The following is a 25386-nucleotide window of genomic DNA, read 5'->3' as shown; positions in this document are numbered from 1 at the left end:
GCCGCTGGAAGTTTGATTCAGCCAACTGAATGGTTGCTTACTTCTAGGTGTACTTGGGTTTGTGCAATGGATTGTGCTATGCGGTGAGGGTGTAGAAGTCAGGTTGGTTGCTTTGCGCTGAAAATGAATGGGATCTTCAGATATGCAAGTCCTAGACTACTTGTCCTATATGCAATGCGCCCAGCAGACTCCATAGCACGTTTTCCACCTACCTCAACTGTAATGGTCAAGGATCACTCATTTGGGGGTGATTGCATATATACCCACTCCCTACAGTGACCAACAGAGGCGTACCCCAGGGTCCCTGGCGCTCTTAGCAACGAGCTGCATCATCACTCCTTCCAATGGAAAAAAAAATCACTTTACTGCAATTAGAATAACTACGTTTTACAGGATCCAAGTATTCAAAGCATCTGGAATGAGGTTGAGGCAAGGAGGAAGGGTGGAAAAATTCACACACTTTTGTCCCGTGGTGCGAGGAAGGTTCTCCCGCATTTGATCTCACTGCGACAGAAGCGGCACATTGCGACACACACACGCACCATACACTCCATAGTCTGATAGGTGATTTTGTGTCCCCAGTAGGGGCTGGTTTCACCAACCCCTAGATATGCCTCTGGTGACCAACAGTATGAATGAGGATGTGGTGATCACCATAGCAAAAGGATATGTAGACCAAGTGGCCAACTCAGTAGCTGGTAACCCCTAAGAAGGAAGTACATAGGGTTTGGTACATGCCATTTTAGTAAGTGCAAATGATGTGGCAATTTCTTAGCTCTTCTCCAGCTACTTGACGGACATCCTTTCCATTCTTGACCTGGTACTTTGACTTCCTCTCACATCGTTTCCATGCGGTAAAGATGTCGTGCTCTTTACCGCTCTTGGAGTGTCCCTTTCAATTTAGAGTTGAAGAACTGTTCCAACTTGTTTTGCTGCAAGAGATCCGCTGAGATTTGAGAGAGTTTGACTTCTCTTCTTGTGAATTACCACAGACACACATGCGTGTGCTCGCTCTCTCCCCCTCCCACAACTTCAAAATGAGGAGCTAAAAATATCCTCCTCTTTTCTGAAGCAACCATGATTTGAAACAGAGGTGCAGTTGGGTAATATCAGCCTCTGGATTGCATATACACACCATACATTTTAAGCACATTTTCCCTCTCAACTTGTTTGGTCTGTCATACAGATGGCTCTTACTCAATCAGGGGCCAGAAGAATTTCCTGCGTGAAATTCCATGTTTGTTTCAAAGGAGATTCTCTTTTCCAACTTGTCTCTGGAGAGAGCTCAGCACACCCACGCCACCCCCAGTGTTGGGAATGAAGCCACCCCTTTCAGAGTTTTGATTTGTGCTGTTTGGAAGTTGGTGCATAATTGTTTGCTTTGCCCTAACGACTACCCTGCCTACAACTCTGCAAACGGGTAAAACCCGTTTAAAGGAGAGGAGCGAAGCTCTTCTTGCCACACACCTGCTTGTGAGTTTCCACTTCTATCCGGTAGGATACGGATTAGACTTGCTTCTGTAGCTTTCCTTACGCAGCGAGAAGTGTACACTGGGAAGTTCGGTGTACAGCAGGCATTCCATACAATGGAACTACTCTACAGGGTGCTAAATTTCATGGTCTTCACCATCAGCAAATGTGCGCACTTCCATAATGCCAAAAGCTGATTTTAAAGAGGAGGAGATCAGAATGCAGCAACAGGTTTTTCCTCTTCAATAGAGCTTTAAAAAGCGAGATGTGGTACGGCTGTTTTGAGCTCTCATCAGACATAAGGGTGATTTGAGATATTGATGAGTCTTTTATATTTCCATTTAAGGAGTACTGTAGACTTTCCAGTCTTTTTATATTGAACTGTTGCCATATAAGACCCACACTCTATTCTTCCAGGATTACAGTAACAAGGGGCAAGGCAACTTTGGGGTGGAATTTTCTGGAAAGAAGATGTTTGGTGCTTCATCATGAGACTCTACAAAGTTTTTGGACCTGAAAGGTGGTTGATTCTCTTCTGTCCCCAGGTTTGTGGCATTAACTTTATAAAGGCTAACAATGACTGTCCAATATTTGAGAAAGGTTAGTGAGAAAACTTATATTCTTTAGTATTTAGAAATGAGCTACTTAATGCGCTGGTATGATCTGCCATTGCATACTAGTGTTTTCTTTTTTAAAGGAATGTACATTTATGTATTAAAAGTATACCGCTAAATCATGAAACCTATCAAAGCAGTTTACAACGTTAAAAAAGATAAAAGCCAAACAACAAAAGCATAAAAATAATTTAAAAGCAGAAGAGTAGAAGACAAGCACCCTTAAACCATTGTAGGAGATTGCTTGCATAGGCGCTGGTGGAATAAAAAGGTTTTCATCAGCATTTTAAAAGTTGGCACAGAAGGCACACTGGATCTCTATTGGCAGAGTGTCTCGACCGATGGCACTAAAGACTCAGTTTTTCGTTGTTGTCAAATGTGACTCACAAACTCAGGGATGGAACAGCAACGCACCTGAAGATGATTTCAGTGATCGTGCTGGGATATGAGAGTTCAGGTGATTCCTGAGATACCCTGGACCTAAAGATCCTATGAGATATTAAGAAAATACTTTTAAAGCACCGATAATTTTAGCAGATGCTAGGAATGGAGGCTAGAAATAATATTTCAGACTGTTAGAAGCAACCATGACTTGAATATCTTGGATTTTCACAACTTACGTTGAAAATGCACCTTTTCTTTTCTTTTCTTTTTTACAATCTCACTATTAGATGACTGTATTATTAGAATAACTTCATTTCTATCTGCCATTGGTCAAATACAAATATTGCTCAGGAGAGGCTCTCCATTTCTTCAGAGAGGCTTTTCGGGATTTTTCTGTAGTATCTTGCCGTTGGCCAAAGTTCTAGAATCATAGAATCATAGAGTTGGCAGAAACCACAAGGGCCATCCAGTCCAACCCCCTGCCAAGCAGGAAACACCATCAAAGCATTCTTGACATATGGCTGTCAAGACTCTGCTTAAAGACCTCCAAAGAAGGAGACTCCACCACACTTCTTGGCAGCAAATTCCACTGCCGACTAGCTCTTACTGTCAGGAAGTTCTTCCTAATGTTTAGGTGGAATCTTCTTTCTTGTAGTTTGAATCCATTGCTCCGTGTCCGCTTCTCTGGAGCAGCAGAAAACAACCTTTCTCCCTCCTCTATATGACATCCTTTTATATATTTGAACATGGCTATTATATCACCCCTTAACCTTCTCTTCTCCAGGCTAAACATACCCAGCTCCCTAAGCCGTTCCTCATAAGGCATCATTTCTAGGCCTTTGACCATTTTGGTTGCCCTCTTCTGGACACGTTCCAGCTTGTCAGTATCCTTGAACTGTGGTGCCCAGAACTGGACACAGTACTCCAGGTGAGGTCTGACCACATTCTAAACTGGAATGTGAAAATCCTTCATGGTCTTCCCCACAATAACAAATAGAAGTAAAGTAAAATAATATAATCCAAAATTTGAAATGGAAGCCAGCAACAAATAAATATGATAATGTTTGATCTAAAACGGCAGGTGACAAAAGAGGATCATAAATGATCTCAGGTAGTTAATTATCTTTAATATTGATGAAAGGCAGGGGAATTTTTTTTATACCTGTGGTTAATTCTGCATCGATAGCTCCCAGCAAGAGTCAAAATTTCCCTTTTTGTGATTATAACTCTTAGATTCTAATGTCCTTGTAGAAGAGCAGTTCAAGCAAAACTGGATGAAAGCAATTAATAATAACTATGTAAGCGATAACAGCCTACTAAATCTTCTGTGGGCATTGCTTGGTGCCAAACATACCATGAGGCAGAGTGTGGCAGCTGCCCCAGGTATCAAATGGTGAAGGGAAAGGCGTGGACAGAGCTCTGTGTGTCATGCGGCACCCTAAACAAGCTTGCTAACCTCAGGTGCAGTGAAGGATGCGGTCCTAGTGCCTGTACAAATGTAAGATTCGGCTGCCAGTCCAGTCAACTTCTGCATGTGGAATGGAGATGGTTACACCATCTTGTCTACTGCCCGAGGCAACAAATGTCTTGGCCCAGCCCTGACCTCACAAGCAGTGGCTAATGAACTATGGAATCATTACAATATCCTTCTGTGATTTTACAGCCTTATATTACAGGCTAGAGCAGGCACCCCCAAACTTCGGCCCTCCAGATGTTTTGGACTACAATTCACATCTTCCTCGACCACTGGTCCTGTTAGCTAGGGATCATGGGAGTTGTAGGCCAAAACATCTGGAGGGCCGCAGTTTGGGGATGCCTGGGCTAGAGCCACAGTTACTTTACTATGTGGGCCAGGGAAGTGGGAAATTGCTTTGATTTCTCACTTTTTAGGTATGTCGTTGTTGCATGTAGAGGTCCCCCAAGACACCCCAAATAAATCACACTTCACACAGAAATTTAAGTTTAAGTTTTTTGGCATAATTTTGGCCACAACTTTATTTAAATACAAAAATGTGAGTGGTTGCTGAGGTATTGGTTCCGACTACATTGGTACCTCGGTTTATGAACACAATTGGTTCCGGAAGTCTGTTCATAAACTGAAGCGTTCATAAACTGAAGCGAACTTTCCCATTGAAAGTAATGGAAAGTGGATTAATCTGTTCCAGACGGTCCGCGGAGTACTTAAACTGAAGCGTTCATAAACTGAAGTGAACTTTCCCATTGAAAGTAATGGAAAGTGGATTAATCCGTTCCAGACGGGTCTGCGGAGTACTCAACCTAAAGCGTACTTAACCCGAAGCATGGGTGTAATTAGTTCCGGAAGTCTGTTCATAAACTGAAGCGTTCATAAACTGAAGCGAACTTTCCCATTGATAGTAATGGAAAGTGAATTAATCCGTTCCAGATGGGTCCACGGCGTTCATAAATTGAAAATTCATAAACTGAGGTGTTCATAAACCGAGGTTCCACTGTATCTGCATCTGCCCACCTGTGGAAGTCAGTGTGAGGCAAACATTTTGGGGAGAGAATGGAGCTGGGGGACCTCTCCCCCAATGCTCCCAGGGGCTCTTGTGTAGCCCTAGCCCCTTGTGGGGGGTACGGACGAAAGCATGGCGAGCCCCTGGATTCCTTTAACGGAATTCTCTGCGCAGCAGCAGCATTGTAGGGGCAGGCACAGACAACCACTTCCCCTACAGCAATCCATTGGAGGGGCCGGCACAGCCAAGCCTGGCCCCTCCACCAACCAATTCATTAACCAGTGCCTAACTGCAAGCTTACAAGTTGTGACCATTTGCTACGCAGTAGGCGAAAACCAAGTGGCACCAGCCAATCAGCCAAATGGAAAAATCCCTACCAGGCCCCTGCCCCAAAAGCAGACGACCCCATGACTGGCATAGCAAGGTCAATGCAAAGCCTAATTCAAGGGAGGGGTGGGTGGTTGATCCGTTGCCTCAGCGAAAGAGAAAGCCCGACACTGAGAGCAACAAATATATAGACTCTGGGCTGTCCATCAAACTTGCAACATATAAATCTACCCAACAAACCAGCAGCCCCAATCACAAGCATGGCCATCTAAATGATCTGCCCAACAGCAGAGGGGTGTCTTGCTAGGCCCCAACCCCAACACGTGCTCTCCATGAAGGAGAACCCGCTTTGTTTATGTGTTGTAGCCGTACCTTTTGCCTTAACTGTCCAAGTCTTTTGGTCATCGAATAATGGATCTGACGGCGATCTTAACACTTGAGGTTACTTCATATGCTGCATTTTTTTAAAATGTACCTGCTTAACCTCTATCTCAAAATATAATGCATGTTTGCAACAGTGTACAGTATATTAATACTGGGATGTGTGCTATTGAGCTGGGATTGGCTGCAAACACATGTGTGGGAGTCAATGACTCACAAGTTCCAACCACTTTCTTCTGACTCAACCGTGTGGTGATTCTGATCATTGCCTTGGGCTGAGACTCAGCTCCTCATAAGCACATCCAGCCAGGGAACAGGTGGTATCTCTATATCTAGCAAGGCCTAGATGTGGCCAGGCAATGGTGTAGCAGTCAGGGTTGGACCTACAATGGCCAAGTGAGGCAGCCACCTCAGGGGAGGGGAAGATGCTGGGCACATGGAGTAGAGGAGAGACATGTAAAGGCCATGATAAGTTAGCCTGTTGCCCTCCGGTGCAGTGGAGGAAGCGTTCTCCTTGCCAAGGCTGGTGGCCTTATTAGGATTTTGTTCATGGAGTGAGGGGTTGAGGAAACCATCTTGTTTGACCGAGGCCGGTAAATGGTTTGGACCAGCTGTGGGAACAGAATGAGTTTTGTGTATGTGCATGAAAACTTAACATTTGCTTACTGGTGCATGAACTAACATGTTGTGTGCTTTCAAAGGGATGTTTCTCCGTAGCGAGCTATTTGTGTTAGGTAAAGGGACCCCTGACCATTAGGTCCAGTTGTGACCGACTCTGGGGTTGCGGCGCTCATCTCGCGTTATTGGCCGAGGGAGCCGGCGTACAGCTTCCGGGTCATGTGGCCAGCATGACAAAACCGCTTCTGGTGAACCAGAGCAGCACACGGAAACGCCGTTTACCTTCCCGCTGTAGCAGTTCCTATTTCTCTACTTGCACTTTGACGTGCTTTCAAACTGCTAGGTTGGCAGGAGCTGGGACCGAGCAACGGGAGCTCACCCCATTGCGGGGATTCGAACCGCCAACCTTCTGATCGGCAAGCCCACTATTTGTGTTACTAGAGCACAATAGTTATTAAGGTAGCTGTAAGGTTAGCACCACATAGTCTTCCCCATTCTCTTCATGTAGGAGAATGATTTTCTGTTCATAGATGGAAAGATGAAAGCCTTTTCTTTTTGGTTTCTGTTGGATGAAGTGCTAAGAAACTTTTTCTTTTTTGAAGGAGGGAGAACTAAAAACTAGAGAAAAAAACACATTCTTGCAGCTGCAGATACCAGTTACTAGTAAAAATAGTAATAAAAGTGTTTTGGGGTTACGTATCAAGTTAAAAGGGCATTAATGAATCTTTCTCTCTCTCTCTCTCTCCTTTTGTGTAGTAAAATATGAAGACCACGTTAGGGGTTTCCTGCACTGTTATGCTATCATTCTTCTGTGTACTCAAATCAGGTGGGTGCTATAGAAATTGATTTTGTGGGGAACTTTAGGAATATTTAAAGGGGGAGGGGGAACACGAAGCAATAGTGAAAACCAGCAATCTTAGTTAGATGCCCCAAATGGTCTAGGATTAAAACTCTGGCTTTTCACTGCTGTGCTACTGATATTTGCTTTGTATGTTCACAATTATGCAAGGGTAAGTTTAAACTTACTTTTTATTTCTTACATTATGTATTTATTTATTACCTCTATAGTCCACCTTGTTTTTACCAAGGAGCACAAGGTGGTATACGTGGCTGTCCCCCCTCCTCATTTAATTCCCCACAACAACCCTGTGAGGTAGGTTAGGCTGAGAGGCAATCACTGGCCCAAGGTCACCCAGTAAGTTTCATGGCTAAGTGGGGATTTGAACCCTGGTCTCCCAGGTCCTAGTCTGACACTATAAACTAAGATTACCTAATTTGCAACATTGTGGGTAGATGTAGTTGGCTCCTAAAAGCTAGCTGAAGTTGATTTCTCCTTTAACAGTCAATAAAAAAATCTCACTCGGAACTAAAAAACCCAAACATTTCCTCCCCTCCTTGCAGAGAAATGCATTGTCCAGGATATCACAATTGCTAACCCATATGCTGCTGAAGGAGAACCTCTAGGACGCCATTGTTTTTATTACCCAACACCAGATCTTGAAAACACACACTATGATTTCAGCTGGTATACAAGTGGAAATGAAACACCTATAACGAAAGAGCCATCCTCCAGAATTCATCAGCGTGGAGCAAAGCTGTGGTTTATTCCTGCAAGATCTGAAGATTCTGGATTATATGAATGTGTTATACGGTCAGGACTTGCATTTAACTGTGGTGCATGTGTGTAAATGGCGGAGGGTGGTAATTCAGGCTATACCATTGGAAATCTGACTACATTGGTACCTTGGTTCTCAAACTTAATCCGTTCTGGAAGATGGTTCCAAAACCAAAGCGTTCCAAAACCAAAGCGCACTTTCCCATAGCAAGTAATGCAAAATGGATTAATCTATTCCAGACTTTTAAAAACAACCCCTAAAACAGCAATTTAACATGAATTTTACTATCTAATGAGACCAGTGATCCATAAAATAAAAGCAATAAACAATGCACTGCAGTCACACAATCATCAATCAATCAGTAGCTGAACTGGGTTCCACACAGTCACAAAAACAAAACAAAAAAAGTCACAACAACAAAAACGCAAAATAAATAGCAAAAACAGACAGACCTCGGCATAACACTCAAAACAGAAGTGTGGCACTCAAATTGGAAGTGAAACACTCAAATCAGAAGCGTAATATTCAAAACGGAGCATGTTCAGCTTCCGAAAAAAGTTCGCAAACCGGAACACTTACTTCCAGGTTTGCAGTGTTTGGGTTCCAAGTTGTTTGAGTACCAAGACATTTGAGAACCAAGATACCGACGTATTTCCCAGTGCAGCAAATCTGAGATAAGCAGATATTGTTTAACTGCTGCTTGAGGCTGTGCTTTGCAGAGAGGCTGCAGATCATAGAGTTGGAAGGGACCCCAAGGGTCATCTCGTCCAAGGGTCATCTAGATCGAACATTCCACTCAAAAGCAAAACAAAAACAAAATTAGCACACACAAGCACCCCAATTCAATTCCCTGCAAGTGGAGCAAGTCTGTGTTCACAGCTTGCTGCAAACAAAGCCTGTTTGACTTCAACCTCAAGCACCTTCTCCTGCTACTCCCAGGCCCAGCAACTTACCTGCAGCCATAGGGAAGGCAGCAGAGGTGGAAGCTGGCCCTCCACTCATATTAGAAACATCCATTTTGACCAGGTAGGATTTGGGAGTTCATGTTCTAATATGCCCAGTAGTAACACAATGCTGTTTCCATTAATTTCCACCTGAAAGAAGGCCCTTGAGGTTATTTGCATCAATTTCCACAAGAGATGCTGGGCCATACTTTCATCTCCCTCCGTGACAAGAGTAGATGTCCCCCTGGGGAGTGGCAGTGCATGCGGTTACTACTACTACTGTCCAGTATACCTGAAGGAGCGTCTCCACCCCCATCGTTCTGCCTGGACACTGAGGTCCAGCGCTGAGGGCCTTCTGGCGGTTCCCTCGTTACGAGAAGTCAAGTTACAGGGAACCAGGCAGAGGTTAGTGGCACCCACCCTGTGGAATGCCCTCCCACCAGAGGTCAAAGAGAACAACAATTACCAGACCTTTAGAAGGCATCTTAAGGCAGCCCTGTTTAGGGAAGCTTTTAATGTTTGATGGATTTCTGTATTTTAATGTTTTGTTGGAAGTCGCCCAGAGTGGCTGGGTATAAATAATAAATTATGATGATGATGATGATGATGATGATTACTGCTTTTCCCATCACTGAGGCGAGTCCCTGGGTCCTCGAGGGCAAGGAAAGGGGATAGTGGCAGAGGTTGGTGTTCCATGAGCACCACTAAACTTTTTACAGGTGCTCTTAAATGGGCACTAGAAGCTTCAACTGTTGCAAGTGCTCAACTAGAGCGGCTTTCAAAGTATGACATGTCAGCGTTTAACTTTAGGATGCTTGTAGATAGATAGATAGATACTTTATTGTCATTGTACATACTACAACGAAATTGAATGCCATCCCATAAAAACAAAAACACAGTTACATACCTTGTATGCTGCCCCATCGCTCACGTATATAGGCAAAATGGTAATACCTGTTTTTGCCTTCAAAAGTTTGGCTGCCCTTTGCCAGCTACACTTTCATTGTAAGTTCTCACTGAAGAATCTTAACAGCAAAGACTCTCGTGCCACCTTAAAGACCAACAAATTTGTTGTGGTCTAAGCTTTCATGGGCTGCAGTCCATTTGATCCATTCCACGCAGCACTATCTTAAGTGGAAAGTATACGAAAGCTTATGTACACTTGCTAGTCTTTATGGTGTCAAGACCTTTTGTTATTTTTGCTGAGGGATGACTGCCTTTTGGGGAATATTGTCAGATTTCATTCGAAGTTCTCATAATTCTAATTGATGGGCACATGATTGTATAACAGCTCTGAATGCGTTTACTCATACCAGTCAGAACACCCCATTGCTTAGTGTTTTCCAACACTAATTCCTGCCCCCCTTCCATTGCACAAAGCTCTGGAACCAACTGGTGCTTGGAGGTAAGATTCAAATGCTATTGTCCGAGCCGGTTTGTCCCTCCCCTTACCTGGCCATCCCCTGGCAAAACCTTCCCAGGCAGGATTGGATGCCCAGCTTGGGTAGGCGGAGACCCCTGGCATCCTACCGGGGATGGCGGTGCCAGGATCAGGGGGCTGTGCGCATCCTACCTGGGAAGGCGGTGCCAGGATCAGGGGGCTGTGCGCATCCACGCAAAAAGTGCCCCCCATTGATGTGTGGAGCGGTCATTCCTGCCCCCCTTCCATTGCACAGAGCCATTCAGCCAAAATGGTATGCCATTTATCTTTGTCCTAAAATGACTGGTAATCTTTAGTTTATCCTCCCATCACCTAATCCTCAACTCCATGAAGTTCAGTAAAACTACACTTTCTGGATGAAAGTATTTCTTCAGGCATTCACAGTTATTTGACTGTGGAATGTGCACATTCCAGTTTATTTCAGTGTTTGTGCTTGCATTCCAGCAATATTGCCTAAGTCCAGGACAATCTGAACGTTTTCAAAACATCATAAAAAAAACCCTGGTAAACGACAAAAGGGTTTTGCTTTGGAAAACCTTCAAACTGATGTAAGATTGGAATTACTGTGCTCTTCCATTGGGGCAACCAGATTGAACTATTTCAGCAGAGATCTGTTAGAAATGATTCCTTTGCAAATTGTGAGATTTCAGATGTTGCTCCCTTGGGTATGGAAGCGTAAGATTTAGGTCCTCTAGTTTTAGTGGGTATTCATTTATTACCATCTATTTCCCCATTTCCATTTGTTTACATATTTGGTCCAAGAAGTATATGTGTCTTCTCCAAGGGTGAGAAATCTTTTTTTTTTTCTGCCTGAGGGCCACATTCCCTCTTGCACAACTTTTCAAGAGCCACATGGGTGGGACCAAAGGCAGAAACGGGCGGATCACTGAATGTAAATCTTTTACCGTAGGATAGTTTTTACACACAGTCATGGATGTCTCTTTATCCCCCATCCAGTCAAGAAGGGCTTTCTTACAGTTCAAGTACACATTCCACCCAGACCAAGAACACTCCAGGACGGTATGAATCAGGCCCAGTGAGGGGTCTGGAAAGAGTCCTGGGGGCCAGACAGAGAAGCCGGGAGGACAGCAATTACTCCTCAGATCTGATGTTCCCCACCCCTAGTCATGGGGGGGGGGTAGAGCCAGGATTTATGTTCTGATTATCCTCTATCTGGCTCTGTCTAGCGGATTCAGAATGAAACATTTCAACAACAGTTGTTTTAAATTACTTACTTCTGGCGCCAGAAAAATCTGTCAATAGCTTCAGTCAGTTGAAAACTAAGTTAAATAAAAAAATTTAAGGTCAGGGAGTACCTTTCATGTGGTTAACGAGTATATTTTGCAAAATTACAAAGAACACACATTTTTATCTTTTATATATATATAAAAAATCTAGACGAAAACAACTTTTCTTGGATTTGCTGAAAACCTTTCACAATATAATCCAAGTGAACTCAATGAGCATTTCAATTTCAGATATTCTGATTATTTATTTAAGTATTTATTTATTTTTTTGATTTAGGGGTGGGGGAGCTGTCTCCGTGCCCCTCTGGCTATATCCATGCCCCTAGTCTAGGCTGAAGTATGCCCCTATGAGTTCAATGGGACTTACTCTGGAGTATAAGATTGCAGCCTCAATAAAGTAGACAGGGGTCTATTTAATAACAAAATTGTCATCACTATAACAGAACGTATCCAAACAGCCACCCTCCTTATCTTATGCTAGGAGCTCCTTTGGGATTAGCGAGAAGGAAAGAGCGTAAGAAAATACGGTAATTGTGAGGGTGGGGGTATCACTTGGAATGGCTGTGGTGGGTATGCTTACTCTGCAAAAGCATAAAACTGGAGTAATTTTAACTCTGGCATTTATCATGTTTAGTTACAGGAATTCGACAATCTGCTACAGAAATAGGATTAGAATGCAGGTTGTCAACGACAGTGCTGCTCAGTGTTTTAATGAGAAGTCCAGCTATACTCAAACGGTACCAAAAGGATCACCTGCAAAGATTGTGTGTTCTAACACGGAGGACTTGGGACAAGTGATGGATTTTTTGTCTGTTCGTTGGTATAAGGTACAGACCCTTATAGGTTCCCCTCTTCTGTGGCACTTCCCCATCACTTCTTTTCTTCTAAAGAATACTTAACGTTAAAATTAATGTTAGTAACTTCTCAATGCTACATTTCTCTCACAATTGAAGTGCCAGGGCAGTGGTGGTGGTGGGGGGACATTTGCAGGGGTGTATCGTCAGGTGGAGAGGGAACACTCACCCCTTCCACTGCCTGATTGTTTTCTCCAGCAAAATCTCCCAGGCTATAATTAAAATCATTTATTTTTCCATCTGGATTATGAAACTGGAAGTGAGCCCAAGGCAGGCAACTCCCTTCATTCCAGTTTTCTCAACAAGCGTGAGTTTGGAACTACATATTCTCTTAGGCAGCTCCGTCTCAAACTAGACATAAATGGGATGGCACATAATTTTAGTACGTTGCAACTTCTCCAGAGCTCATTACAGCATAAAGTATACAAGGCAGGCAGACAACTATAATTTCTCTTAGTTTTGCCTTCCTCTACAGTGAATTTGTTTAGCATAAGACTCTATACAGGGATTTGTTTAGGATAAACCAAACTAAGCGTGAGCAATTAGCGTGTACTTTTCACATTCTGTGTGCATTTAAACTGAACCTTTGTTTGCTTTTAGGAATGCAATCCACTGCAGCAGGATGAACGAGTTTTCGTTTTGCAATCATATCTTGTAATAAACAACATGAGAGAAGATGATAAGGGAAAATATGAATGTAAAATAACGTACACTTATTTGGGGAATCAATATAATGTTTCAAGGAGCATTTCTGTGATTGTTAAAGGTAAATCTTTATGTTTTAGTTCCTTGGTAAAGCCTGTATTTTGTACAAATATTCCCTATGTAATGGGGTTGTATGCAGCTTTGATTTTAAAACTTTAATCCATTTTTAGTTTTATTGTATGAGGTCTCCCAGTACATCCCTTGGAGATTACTGTGATTAAGCATATACAAATTTTCAAGATAATAATAAATAGCCCTACTCAGATGTTAATAGTCAGGTTAATTTCAATGGGTCTTTTCTGAGTGGAACTTGCATGTTTTGCATTACCAGTTAGCATCAGTTCACTGGGTTCCCAATGAATGACACCCTAGTGCTCCCCTCCCCCGGTTTGACTTTTTCTTTGCATTAAAAAACCCCCACACTAAAGCACTTTTAGAATTGGAACACTATTGGGCAATTATGTTATTACTTTGACAGAAAAGACGGGTAAATTTTAAAAAATCCTACTAAAATGGGAAAGGAAATATTTTGAAAATGCATTTCAGTAGATGTACGACGATAGGCTCACCTGCCCACTATGTTGTTATAAATGTATAAACCATGCACCTTGGAAAAGGGTGATGCTTCTGAATATCAGTTTTTGGAAATCACAAGAGGGGAAGAGTGCTCTGTGTTCAGATCCTGCTTGTGGGTTTCCTATAGGCATCTGGTTGGCCTCTGTGAGAACAGGATGCTGGACTAGATGGGCCACTGACCTGATCCAGCAGGCTCTTTTTAAATTCTTTAAGAGTAGTCCTAGGATCATCTTTACCTGCGGAGACTACACTACACTTTTGTTCTTTAAAAAGAAAAGCCAGACTTCTGTAAAAGTGTGAAGAAGCAGGAGGAAAGCAGTCATTTAATTATGATGTCATGTAGCTGCTCTGTAAAAAGTTAGTGAGCAAAGCATGGCTTGTTGTTGTTTAGTCATTTGGTCGTGTCTGACTCTTTGTGACCCCATGGACCATAGCACGCCAGGCACTCCTGTCTTCCACTGCCTCCCGCAGTTTGCTCAGACTCATGTTGGTAGCTTCGAGAACACTGTCCAACCATCTTGTCCTCTGCCGTCCCCTTCTCCTAGTGCCCTCAATCTTTCCCAACATCAGGGTCTTTTCCAGGGAGTCTTCTCTTCTCATGAGGTAGCCAAAGTATTGTAGCCTCAGCTTCAGGATCTGTCCTTCCAGTGAGCACTCAGGGCTGATTTCCTTCAGAATGGATAGGTTTGATCTTCTTGCATTCCAAGGGACTCTCAAGAGTCTCCTCCAGCACCATAATTCAAAAGCATCAATTCTTTGGTGATCAGCCTTCTTTATGGTCCAGCTCTCAGTTCCATACATCACTACTGGGAAAACTTTAACTATACGGACCTTTGTTGGCAAGGTCTCTGCTTTTTAAGATGCTGTCTAGGTTTGTCGTTGCTTTTCTCCCAAGAAGTAGGCATCTTTCAATTTTGCGATTGCTGTCTATTATGGCTATTATGCAGAAAAAGCACAGTTTGGAAGCATCCCATATTTTCTCTGGGCCGGCCACTTGAGGTAGAGAAGGGGAGTTACTGTTGGATGTCAGATATGTAGTTACAGTGGTACCTCGGTTTATGAACACAATTGGTTCCGGAAGTCTGTTCATAAACTGTAGCGTTCATAAACTGAAGCGAACTTTCCCATTGAAAGTAATGGAAAGTGGATTAATCCGTTCCAGACGGGTCCGCGGAGTACTCAACCTGAAGCGTACTTAACCCGAAGCATGGGTGTAATTGGTTCCAGAAGTCTGTTCATAAACTGAAGCGTTCATAAACTGAAGTGAACTTTCCCATTGAAAATAATGGAAAGTGAACTAATCCGTTCCAGATGGGTCTGCGGTGTCCGTAAACCGAAAATTCGTAAACCGAGGTGTTCATAAACCGAGGTTCCACTGTATTCTCTTTTGCACTTGCAGGAAAGCATTCTCCACTTTTGAAAGTCCTTGTCCTTGGTTGCTGCCCTGTGGAGTTTGGGCACAGTTGTCTGAGTTAGGAAAAGAGAGAGGAGCTCTTTGAAATCCTTGAAAGGCAATCCTGGCTATCTTTCAAGCAGAATCCACCAGCAGAGGGTAGACAAGATCCCCTGCTGGAAAAATGGGAGGCCAGCTGCTACGGAAAGCAGAGTCACCTGGTACCCAGAGCCAGCCCTACCATGAGTGAGGTGGCTATCTCAAACAGCCTTTGAGTTGCAATCAAAACACAGCAGACTGTTAGTTATTTAATTCATCATCATTTTACTCCCAGGGAGAGGTGGCTGTGTGATTTTCTGCATCAGGTGCTGAAATATCTTGGCCGGTCTTGGGTGCTGTGTGTGACGGACAGGCCCTGGGTCAGCCTTCTGGGGACCCAGCAACCAGTGAGAGCTGGCTGGGCCATCAGCCAATCAGGAGGGATTGGCAGGTCAGAAACTGAGGAGCTGGAAGTTTAACAGTCAGATAGAGACTATCAGTTGGTGAGGGCAGATGGTGGGGACCTCGATCTGTCTGAGTGAGCTCATATAGAGAATTGACTGCCAGTGAGTTAGATAGCTACCTGCTCCGTCAGGAAAAGGTTTTAACCAGGCATTGCAACCCAGTTTGATTCCCTGAGGGTTGCTGGTTTGTCTGGAAAAGTCTATACTGAGACTTGATTTTAAAAAGAGTGTGGTTTAAAACTCTTTGCAAAGAGTGTGTGCTTTGAACCAAGTTTTGTGCCTTGCTTATGTAACCGTCACATTTGGAATCGTCATTAAATGCCGTTAAATAAACTGTTTTGTTTTGTTTCAGAAGTGCATCCTCATACCAGTGGCATGTGGTCAGTGGACTAGCGGGGACTAGGCTAGTTCCCTAAATGTTCCCCTGGGGCCTCCTTCCCAAAGCCTTGGAAGCTTCTGCCCAGTTTAGGGAGGAAGGTGCTATGCTGTGCTCATGTGTGTGATTCTCCCCCATCACACTTGCAGGCTGATGCCTCTGGCCCTCACTGTTCCCCTACAAAAAAATTCACCGTATGCTATTGCCTCATACTTTGAACCTCTGGGTGGGGAATGAGTGGACAAGGGGCAGTCTTCAAAGAAGCACAATACCTTGCTTCTGCTTACTCACAAATGCTGCCACACATAGTCAATTCCAGACTTCTCCTGTGTTAAAAACAGGAGAGTTGTGTCTTTTAGCACACTCATAAGATTGGTCATGTTACCCAGCACCATATTTAGTGTGGGTGTCTGTCACACTGTTTGTGGGCAAGGCATTTGCTGTTCTGGCTCTGGCAGCAAAATGTGTTGGACCAGCCCTGATAGTAGTTCAGGAAGGTATCAAGTTAGGGCATTTGGCTTCTCCTCAGACAGGAAGGAAGGAAGGAAGGAAGGAAGGAAGGAAGGAGTGGAAACTAAATAATAAACTCCACCCAGCTGCGGTGGAGAGAGCTCTCTGCCATCTCCCTGAGATTTTGCCTGGGTGTGGCTACCTGCCCTGGAGCCTAGGGAACATCTTCTGTTGTAAAGACCTCTGGGCCATACTGAGGCCTGGACTCTTTCCCCCATCGTCAAGAGTCAAGACAATATCTATTATTATATATTGACCATATCTATTATCTGAACTATTATGGAAATCCCATCCCCCCAAAAAGAGTTGTTGTTCTCTATCTGATCTTATAAAAATATTTCTGCCTTCTGTTGCTAGTGAATGAACCAAAGAAAAGAACTGAGATTCTGTACCCCAGAAATAATACTATTGAGGCTGAACTTGGTAAGTCATTTAGTACTTTCATATTTTAAAGAGAACTGGCCGAACAAAAACGCTACAGCAACACAAAATGAACAAGAACCCAATCATTTCATTATTTCCATGAGTCGAAGGCACTGTTATCAGTAGTAATCGCCAACATTGCACTTTCTAAGTAGTTCCTTATTTGACTGTTCTGTGTCCCCCTGCTTTTGCTACAGAATTCCCCCCTAAATATTTTTCGAAATCTGCAGAGCTCTGATAATTGTATTTTGTGCATGGTTTACTCTTGTTGTCGTTGGTATCCATCTGTCCATCTGTCTTAAGAGGTGATGGAAGAGTTTGCCATCAGGGTAAAGTCAAACTGTTGGAGAGTTATGGTGCCTGCTGTGGCTGTAGATACCAATATGGGAGAGACATGTTTTATTGCAGATGGGGCAGATGAAGGTGTCTGGTTTCACTGTTACAGATGTACCATGGCATTTCTTCTCTCTGTGCTCCTACCAGAGGTCTCTTCTGGACACTGCTGTGGATACATGACCTCACTGTCTGTCTTCATGCCCTGCGGTCATCTGCAAGGGATACCCAAACATTGGGGTTAATGTTGCCAGCCTTCATTTCACATTTGCAGACATCTTAATAATAATAACAACAACAATTTATTATTTGTACCCCGCCCATCTGGCTGGGTTTCCCCAGCCACTCTGGGCGGCTTCCAACAAAGATTTAAAATACATTAAAATGTGACGCATTAAAAACTTCCCTGAATAGGGCTGCCTTCAGATGTCTTCTAAATGTTAGGTAGTTATTTATCTCTTTGACATCTGATGGGAGGGTGTTCCACAGGGTGGGTGCCACTACCAAGAAGGCCCTCTGCCTGGTTCCCTGTAACCTCACTTCTCGCAGGGAGGAAACAGCCAGAAGGCCCTCAGAGCTGGACCTCAGTGTCTGGGCTGAACGATGGGGGTGGAGATGCTCCTTCAGGTATACTGGGCCGAGGCCGTTTAGGGCTTTAAAGGTCAACACCAACACTTTGAATTGTGCTCGGAAACGTACTGGGAGCCAATGTAGGTCTTTCAGGACCGGTGTTATATGGTCCCGGCGGCTGCCCCCATATAATGCAGAGTTGGCCTGTCCACAGGCCTGGTGCCTGGATCCAGCTTTCCCATAAAGCACATCTTTGAGGATCCTGCCATCTTTCATTCTGTGTACATGACCAAGCCAGCGTAGACATCACTGAAACACTACATTAGCACAAACACTGAGAGACTATAAAGCAGAAGATGTGATGATCGTCACATGATTGTACAACTACAATTTATTGAAAGTGTCTTATGCCCATTTTCTGCTAATGAATTTTGCAGGCTCCAAAATATTTACGATGTGCAATGTGTCAAGTTACAGAAACTCTTTAAATGGCATTACCTGGAAAGTCAATAATACGCCAGTAAACTTCCTGTTTAAAGGTAGAATTGAAGAAGGGTTCGAGTAAGTATATCTATTTTTAACGTAAATAAATCCAGCATGATTTGTTTCCTCTCGTTGTGTACTCATGACAAATGGCATGGGACACTTCTGTCCTTCAACTTTGTCCACAGCAGATTTCACACGGGATCTCGCTTAGAAAATGGCCGTGTATAAAATCTGCACAGCTGCACGTGACAGGGCAGATTGAATCAGCCCAAGAGTGAGTGATGTGACCTTGTCCACCAAACAGCTAGTTTAAATATGGGCTGGAGTTTTTGCACCTGGAATCCCTTTGCTGCAACCCCCACAATGCCCCTTTTAGAACACATTTTCAATGTGTGCTTCAACTACTTTTTGAACAGAAAAGACTTCCCCGTTGAAGGAGCATGGGGTTATGTAGTCCCTCTGACCATCACTGAGGTGAAAAATGAAGATTATGACCAGCGGTTTGTTTGCCAGGCGGGCGAAGTTGCTGCATACTTCTTAATACAACGCCCACGTACGTATGTCATCTGATGTTTTTATTAGTAAAAAAATGAATAATTGTGAAGAATGAAATGAATAAACACACCTTCCAAATTGGCTCTGGAGGGTTGAAGACCCTCTGGAGAAGATTTTTTTTTGGGGGGGGGTTGCACCTGAGGAGAGGAGAGGAAACAGCAGCAGAAAACCGCTGGCTGCTTTGTTATGAAGGTAAATGGCGTTTCCGTGCGCTCTGGTTTCTGTCACGGTGTTCCGTTGAGCCAGAAGCGGTTTTGTCATGTTGGCAACATGACCTGGAAAAGCTGGCTCCCTCGGCCTGAAAGTGAGAAGAGTGCCGCAACCCGATAGTTGCCTTTGACTGGACTTAACTGTCCAGGAGTCCTTTACCTAGTAGCAATCAAGATGAGCCAGAATGAATCTCTGCATATTCTAGCTTGGAAATACCAGTATGCCTTTTTGATTGCAGGGAGATTTCTTTCTAGTATACTGAGAATTTGCAACCATAGTTGATGTCTAACTTTCTTTGGATTCTGCTCACAAATTTAGAATATTTTCATACTTCATATTCCATGCTAAGAGTCTCCAGTCTTTGCTTTGGTAGGGAAATGAGGCAAATTTCTCAAATGCTGAAATGGCATTTTTAAATAAATAAAACTGGGCTGCTGCTAGAGCCTCTTTCCCCCAAAGTGCTCTGCCTGCAAGTTCTTGTGTTGGTTTTCCACATGCTCTTCTCTCCATGCCTCTTTTCCTGCTGGAAGGTCAAGCAACATACAGTACCACGAGGAAGGAGCGGATTTGCTTTAGCTCACCCTCAAGACCATAGGAGCCAACTCCTAAGGGCCGTGGGGGCTTCAGCCCCCACAATAAAATATTTGAGGGGGCCAAGCCCCCACAAAGTTAATGGGTATTCCCATTCATGTGATCGATTATGCTGGGCAGGGCTTACCTGGGCCCCCACATTTTTTTATTCACATTGGCACCCCCACTGTTATTGGATTCCCATCAACCCACAATGCTCTAGGACATGGGTAGGCAAACTAAGGCCTGGGGGCCGGATCCAGCCCAATCACCTTCTAAATCCGGCCCATGGATGGTCCAGGAACCAGCGTGTTTTTATATAAGTAGAATGTGTGCTTTTATTTAAAATGCATCTCTGGCTTATTTGTGGGGCATAGGAATTCATTCATATCCCCCCAAAAAAATATAGTCTGTAGGACAGTGGACTGGCCCCCTGCTGAAAAAGTTTGCTGACCCCTGCTCTAGGATAATGGGAGTTGTAGTCCATCTTCTATTCTGCAGTGCATCTAGCTGGACAAGATGACTCTTCTGTTCCCTTCCAGCTCTACAGTTCTATGAGTCTAACATCTGGAGGGCCCAACATTTCCAATTCCTGTCCTAGTGGGATCCCAGTTGTTTACCTTACTTAGAAATATTCATATATGCTTTGCTTGTCTGCTTTGCTTTTTTCATTTTCTTTTTCTTTTCCACTCCAGCCCAAAATATCCTGGGACTGATTGCACTTGTATTGCTCATCTTTATTCCTGTGCTAATCTGCGCATTGTTCAAGATCGAGCTTGTACTGTGGTATCGGAAGTCATGCCACCCTTTCCTTCATAAAAAAGGTAATGGTATATTATTTATTGCGAAGTGCTGCGGAAGGGAAAGAATGCAGTGCCTGTATCTGTGGCCACAAAAATAAAAGCAAAGAAGGGGTGGGGGAAGCATGCCATAGCAAAGCAATGGGTGGCTGTAGTCATGTGATATCTACAGATGAAGTGATTGCAAGACAGTTGCTAATGGTTGAGATTCAGTGCCGATTATTTTGTTATCAGAGGTGCCATTCCCTTGCACCTTCCATGCTGTTGCTGTAGAAACCCAGATGGGCAGGGCTAGTAATATGGCTCATCTCTGACTCATCCACTTCCAGGAGCTGACCATGTTGGCTTTGGAAGTAGCCACAACGCCAGCTCCTCTTGCACAAACTCCTAGGTTCAAAAATGACTGGAGTGGTATGGGAAGGAACCAAACTAAAGCTCGCAGCCCAAACTGCCCCTGTATCTTGTCCCAAAGCAGGATTGCCCATGAAATGTCACTTAAAAGCATGAGATATATGCTGATCTGCTTGCTGATAATGCTTGCTGATAATAGGCAGCATAAAAATAACACAGTATACCTAGCACCTTATGTTATTATTTAGCTCTGCCAATTACCTTGGTCTGTGGTGTTCAGTTTCTTTCTTTTCTTTTTAAATAATATTTATTAAATTTCCATTTTAACAATCCAATCAAACCATATTATATATTTCAAATTATACAAATCATCCAATAGTCCCAGTATTATGCCTAATTATAAATTTTTGGCTGACTTCCCATGCTTCGAGATCGGAGGGAATCCTAATCACCTCATAGTTCTACTGCTTTTCATAATCATTACAATAATTCCCATAATTCATTCTGATGTTAATCCTTCATTATTTTCAACAGCCTCTGCGTTCATTCTGCAAGTGAGTTAAGTCAAAACAATATTTTTCTGTGTGGATTTGATGTCTTTTTTCTTCTTCTTTATGCTCCAATTCTGTAATCCAAAATTCCCCTCTGTAAATTCACATCATCTCTTCACAAGCTGGTGTTGCCAAATCAGCCCAGGAGTCTTCCACTGCAGGCGGCTGCCATATCGACACACAGTCCAGATAGTATCAAATCATGGTGTCTGCCCAATGCTGTTCCTTAACCAGCTGCTATTCAAACATTAGCTTTTCCTGGAGGGGGTTTACCAAGTAAAACTGGAAATTCAAATATCAATGAGTAAAATGTTACAGGTTTACATGTGGTGTTCAGTTTCAGATGGCAAGATCTATGACGCCTACGTGCTGTATCCAAAAGCAGATACCCAAGATTGTTTTGCTCTGAAAGTGCTTCCTGAGGTTTTGGAGAAAAAGTGTGGGTATAATCTATTTATCCTTGGCCGGGATGACTTACCAGGAAAAGGTAAGAAAAGAAAGCATCCATTCAGCCTTATTGCTTTTTAAATGAAATGTTGTTGTTGTTTAGTCGTTTAGTCGTGTCCGACTCTTCGTGACCCCATGGACCATAGCACGCCAGGCACTCCTGTCTTGCACTGCCTCCCGTAGTTTGGTCAAACTCATGTTCGTAGCTTCGAGAACACTGTCCAACCATCTCGTCCTCTGTCGTCCCCTTCTCCTTGTGCCCTCAATCTTTCCCAACATCAGGGTCTTTTCCAGGGATTCTTCTCTTCTCATGAGGTGGCCAAAGTATTGGAGCCTCAGCTTCACGATCTGTCCTTCCAGTGAGCACTCAGGGCTGATTTCCTTAAGAATGGATAGGTTTGATCTTCTTGCAGTCCATGGGACTCTCAAGAGTCTCCTCCAGCACCATAATTCAAAAGCATCAATTCTTCGGCGATCAGCCTTCTTTATGGTCCAGCTCTCACTTCCATACATCACTACTGGGAAAACCATAGCTTTAACTATACGGATCTTTGTTGGCAAGGTGATGTCTCTGCTTTTTAAGATGCTGTCTATTTAAATGAAATAGGTTGTCTCAATTTCATCCATAAACTAATGAGGTGTTAATAACTTGCAATAACTGATAGCCATCTTGCAGTTCTGTTTAATTATGAGCACAAACCTTCCCATCTTGCTTGCTTGCTTGATTTTGAGCCAAAGTTGGATTACCCACACAGGGTTGAATACATATTTCAAGTCCCAAAGGCATCAATATGTTATGTGCATATGGTCAGATATCTGGGATTTTTCCTCCTAAGAAAAATTCCTGCATCGTTAAGAATCCCTGAATATCACAGAAAGTAGGTGATTTACTTGCAGAAGCCCATATGTGATGTGGTATTTATCTTATTTATTTATTTATTTATTTAATTTACAGCTGTAGTCAACGTTATTGATGAAACCATTAAGCAAAGCAGAAGGCTGATCATCATTTTAGTACCAGGATTTCAAACCTACAATATATCACAAGGGGTTCCTGAGGAGCAAATAGCTCTGTACAATGCCCTTATGAGTGAAAGTGCTGGAATGAAAGTCATTCTGATCGAAATGGGTCAAATAGAGGATTACAGCAGCCTGCCAGAATCTATTAGATACATCAAGCAAAAGCAGGGAGCCATTAGATGGAATGGGGACCTTACAAAGAAGCATTCTTATTCTGCAAATACCAAGTTCTGGAAAAAGGTCAGATACCGAATGCCACCAGGACACCAGATTTCTCCAGAACTGCCTTTGGTGCCAACCTCTCTCAATACAACAGAAACCCTCGTATCCTTTTAACAACTTCTGGCGCAGCTGTTTCAAAAGGCTAGATGGATGGATGATGCTGTTACAGCCACCATTTGGACATGGTAAACGGACTCTTTTGACAACATCGCCTCCACTAGCATTTCTTAATGTACCAAATTCACATGGTGTTTCAAACGAAAAAAGAACTAACTTGAAACGACTTATTTCTACAAATGTACGATGAGCAAGGTTTTCCGTTTGTTTCTCTTGTTGTGGGAGGAAAGCTACACACAGTGGCTACACTCCAGCTGAATGCATGTGGATCAACTACACCCGTGTGTCCTGTTTTAAAGAAAGTTGAAATGCTGACAACCAGCTGTTTAGTGAATCTAGACCACCACCTTCCTCCTCCTGCCAATCAGCAGATCATTCGGATTTTAGCTTTGTGCAAAAGGTTGGCTCACTGAAGGGAATCACATCTGGAGCATAGGTCTTTGTGTTTGATACACCACCCGGCTAGAGACAGATCCATGGAAGCAGGGCTGCCATACTCCAAAAAGTGAAAATCTGGACACTGTTCAGCAATTTCCACATGGACACTGTTTCCTACGACCAAATTCCGGCCATGTCCGGGAAATTCTGGATTTATGGCAACCCTAATGGAAGTCTCTTTCTGTGAACACGTAGCCCCTAGCTACATTTGGCCAATTGTTTCCTTGTTCTGCTGAAATTCAACCTTGCAGTTTTTTTCATTGTTTACTCTTGGTATTATGGTAACACTTGACGACTGACTTAGACATGGCTGAAATCATTTGCAGCCTCTTACATGCACCATTTCATTTGAACTCACCCTTGGAAATATTCAGGGAGTGGTTGGGTTACTTTGTGAATTGTCACTGTGTTTATATTTGACTTTCGTTTAAGTTTTGATGTAGATGTCAGACTGTTGTGGTTTTTTTGTATTTTATTTCCCTTGCCCCTCAACTGCTTATTCTTCCTCTGCAAATACATACACACACCTGCCCCCAAATTTGATTTAATTTGCAAACACCATGGAAATAGCCATCCTTCAAAACCCACACTTCTCTGAATTTTCCAATGTAGTTTTTCCGGACAATTAATTTGTGCAAAAATGCATATACTCGGGTTAAGTGTCTGTAAAAATGTGCATATACATGAAAATAACATACAGAAATGCATCATTTTAGAGGATGTTGCTTTGCAAAAATGTGTCTTAGGCAAATCACGTATGAGCCTGTGTATAACAGGAGTAATTTGGCATTAAAATGCTGATGGATTTTAATGAGAACTCAAAAGAAAAATTCACAAATGTGGACCTAAGATTGGAAAACTGAGAAAATTGAAATGAACAGGTTTGCCTATCCTTATTTCCAATGTATATCAATGCTTCATACATCAAGCAAACAGGACTCTAGTCCATGGATGCTTTTGTCTTAATAAATTAATCATCAGTGAATCCAACATTAGTCAGAGTGGACCCATCAAAAGTAATAAACATGACGGAGGTCCATTAATGTAACTGGGTTTACTCTGTGTAGTTGGATACAACTCTCTGGCTTAAAGTTCCATAAGACCGTTCCTTTGCAATGTTTGCCTTCTGCAATTGTTGTTATGAATAGTAATGATTCTCAGGAAATACATTTTTTTCCCAGATAAACATGTAATGCTTCAGAGGTAGAGATGTTTTTAACTTCCAGTTCTTTTATTGATTTAGAAGGGGCAAAAGAAAAAGTAAAATGTGAAATATATTATTATTATTTATTGAATTTATATAACACCCTATAGCCAGAGGTCTCAGGCTGGTTCACAGAACCAGCAGTGTCAAACTGTAAGAACTTACATGTGAAGTAACGCCAACCATGATAAATTGGTGAATGGCCAATGATATACATTTTTATTTATTTACAAAAATGGTCAGGAAGGATGAAGTGGTTTTGACATTATGCTGAACAGGAATATAGCAAAGCAGCATTACTTAACTCAGGGGCCAGCAAACGTTTTCAACAGGGAGCTGGTCCACTGTCCCTCAGACCTTGTGGGGGGGGGAACTATATTTTTTTGGGGGGAAATGAACAAATTCCTATACTCCACAAATAACCAAGAGATGCATTTTAAATAAAAGCACACATTCTACTCATGTAAAAGCGCCAGGCAGGCCTCAACAATAATCCAGAGATGCATTTTAAATAAAAGAACACATTCTACTCATGTAAAAACACGCTGATTCCTGGACCGTCCACAGGTCGGATTTAGAAGGTGACTGGGCGGATCCAGCCCCCGGGCCTTAGTTTGCCTACCCATGACTTAACTAAACCCACAATAGCCATT

At 43.0% G+C, this 25386-nt stretch overlaps 1 protein-coding gene across 5 annotated transcripts; it reads left to right on the top strand.

Annotated features, from left to right (window-relative positions):
* The first annotated feature begins 1361 nt into the window (after positions 1 to 1361).
* Positions 1362 to 24806, top strand: LOC118085398 (interleukin-1 receptor-like 2). 5 transcript variants are annotated; one of them, XM_088667597.1, is made up of 12 exons: positions 1362 to 2015; positions 7028 to 7097; positions 7673 to 7922; positions 8992 to 9236; positions 12154 to 12346; positions 12974 to 13139; positions 16794 to 16859; positions 18200 to 18323; positions 18665 to 18801; positions 20279 to 20407; positions 21623 to 21772; positions 22688 to 24806. In XM_088667597.1, exons 3-12 carry the CDS (start codon positions 7911 to 7913, stop codon positions 23086 to 23088), a joined length of 1623 nt encoding a protein of 540 aa, XP_088523723.1. In that variant the 5' UTR covers positions 1362 to 2015; positions 7028 to 7097; positions 7673 to 7910; the 3' UTR covers positions 23089 to 24806. The 5 variants fall into 5 exon arrangements, with proteins under 5 accessions (XP_088523723.1, XP_088523720.1, XP_088523719.1 ...); XM_088667594.1 differs by having other exon boundaries at positions 8989 to 9236; XM_088667596.1 differs by having other exon boundaries at positions 1555 to 2070; positions 8989 to 9236.
* The last annotated feature ends 580 nt before the right edge of the window (positions 24807 to 25386 follow it).

The sequence above is a fragment of the Zootoca vivipara genome, chromosome 4 (assembly GCF_965207765.1).
Source record: "Zootoca vivipara chromosome 4, rZooViv2.hap1.1, whole genome shotgun sequence".
Classification (NCBI taxonomy): domain Eukaryota; kingdom Metazoa; phylum Chordata; class Lepidosauria; order Squamata; family Lacertidae; genus Zootoca; species Zootoca vivipara.
Note: the sequence above shows the minus strand (reverse complement) of the source record. Positions and strands in the feature narration are given on the sequence as shown.

What these genes read in the sequence shown, in the direction of transcription:
- LOC118085398 (XM_088667593.1), top strand. Translation starts at nt 7,034, where the DNA reads ATGAAGACCACGTTAGGGGTTTCCTGCACTGTTATGCTATCATTCTTC. An exon ending in TACTATTGAGGCTGAACTTG is followed by an intron (nt 16,860 to 18,199) that starts GTAAGTCATTTA and finishes TGAATTTTGCAG; the next exon opens with GCTCCAAAATATTTACGATG. An exon ending in GGATGACTTACCAGGAAAAG is followed by an intron (nt 21,773 to 22,687) that starts GTAAGAAAAGAA and finishes TTTAATTTACAG; the next exon opens with CTGTAGTCAACGTTATTGAT.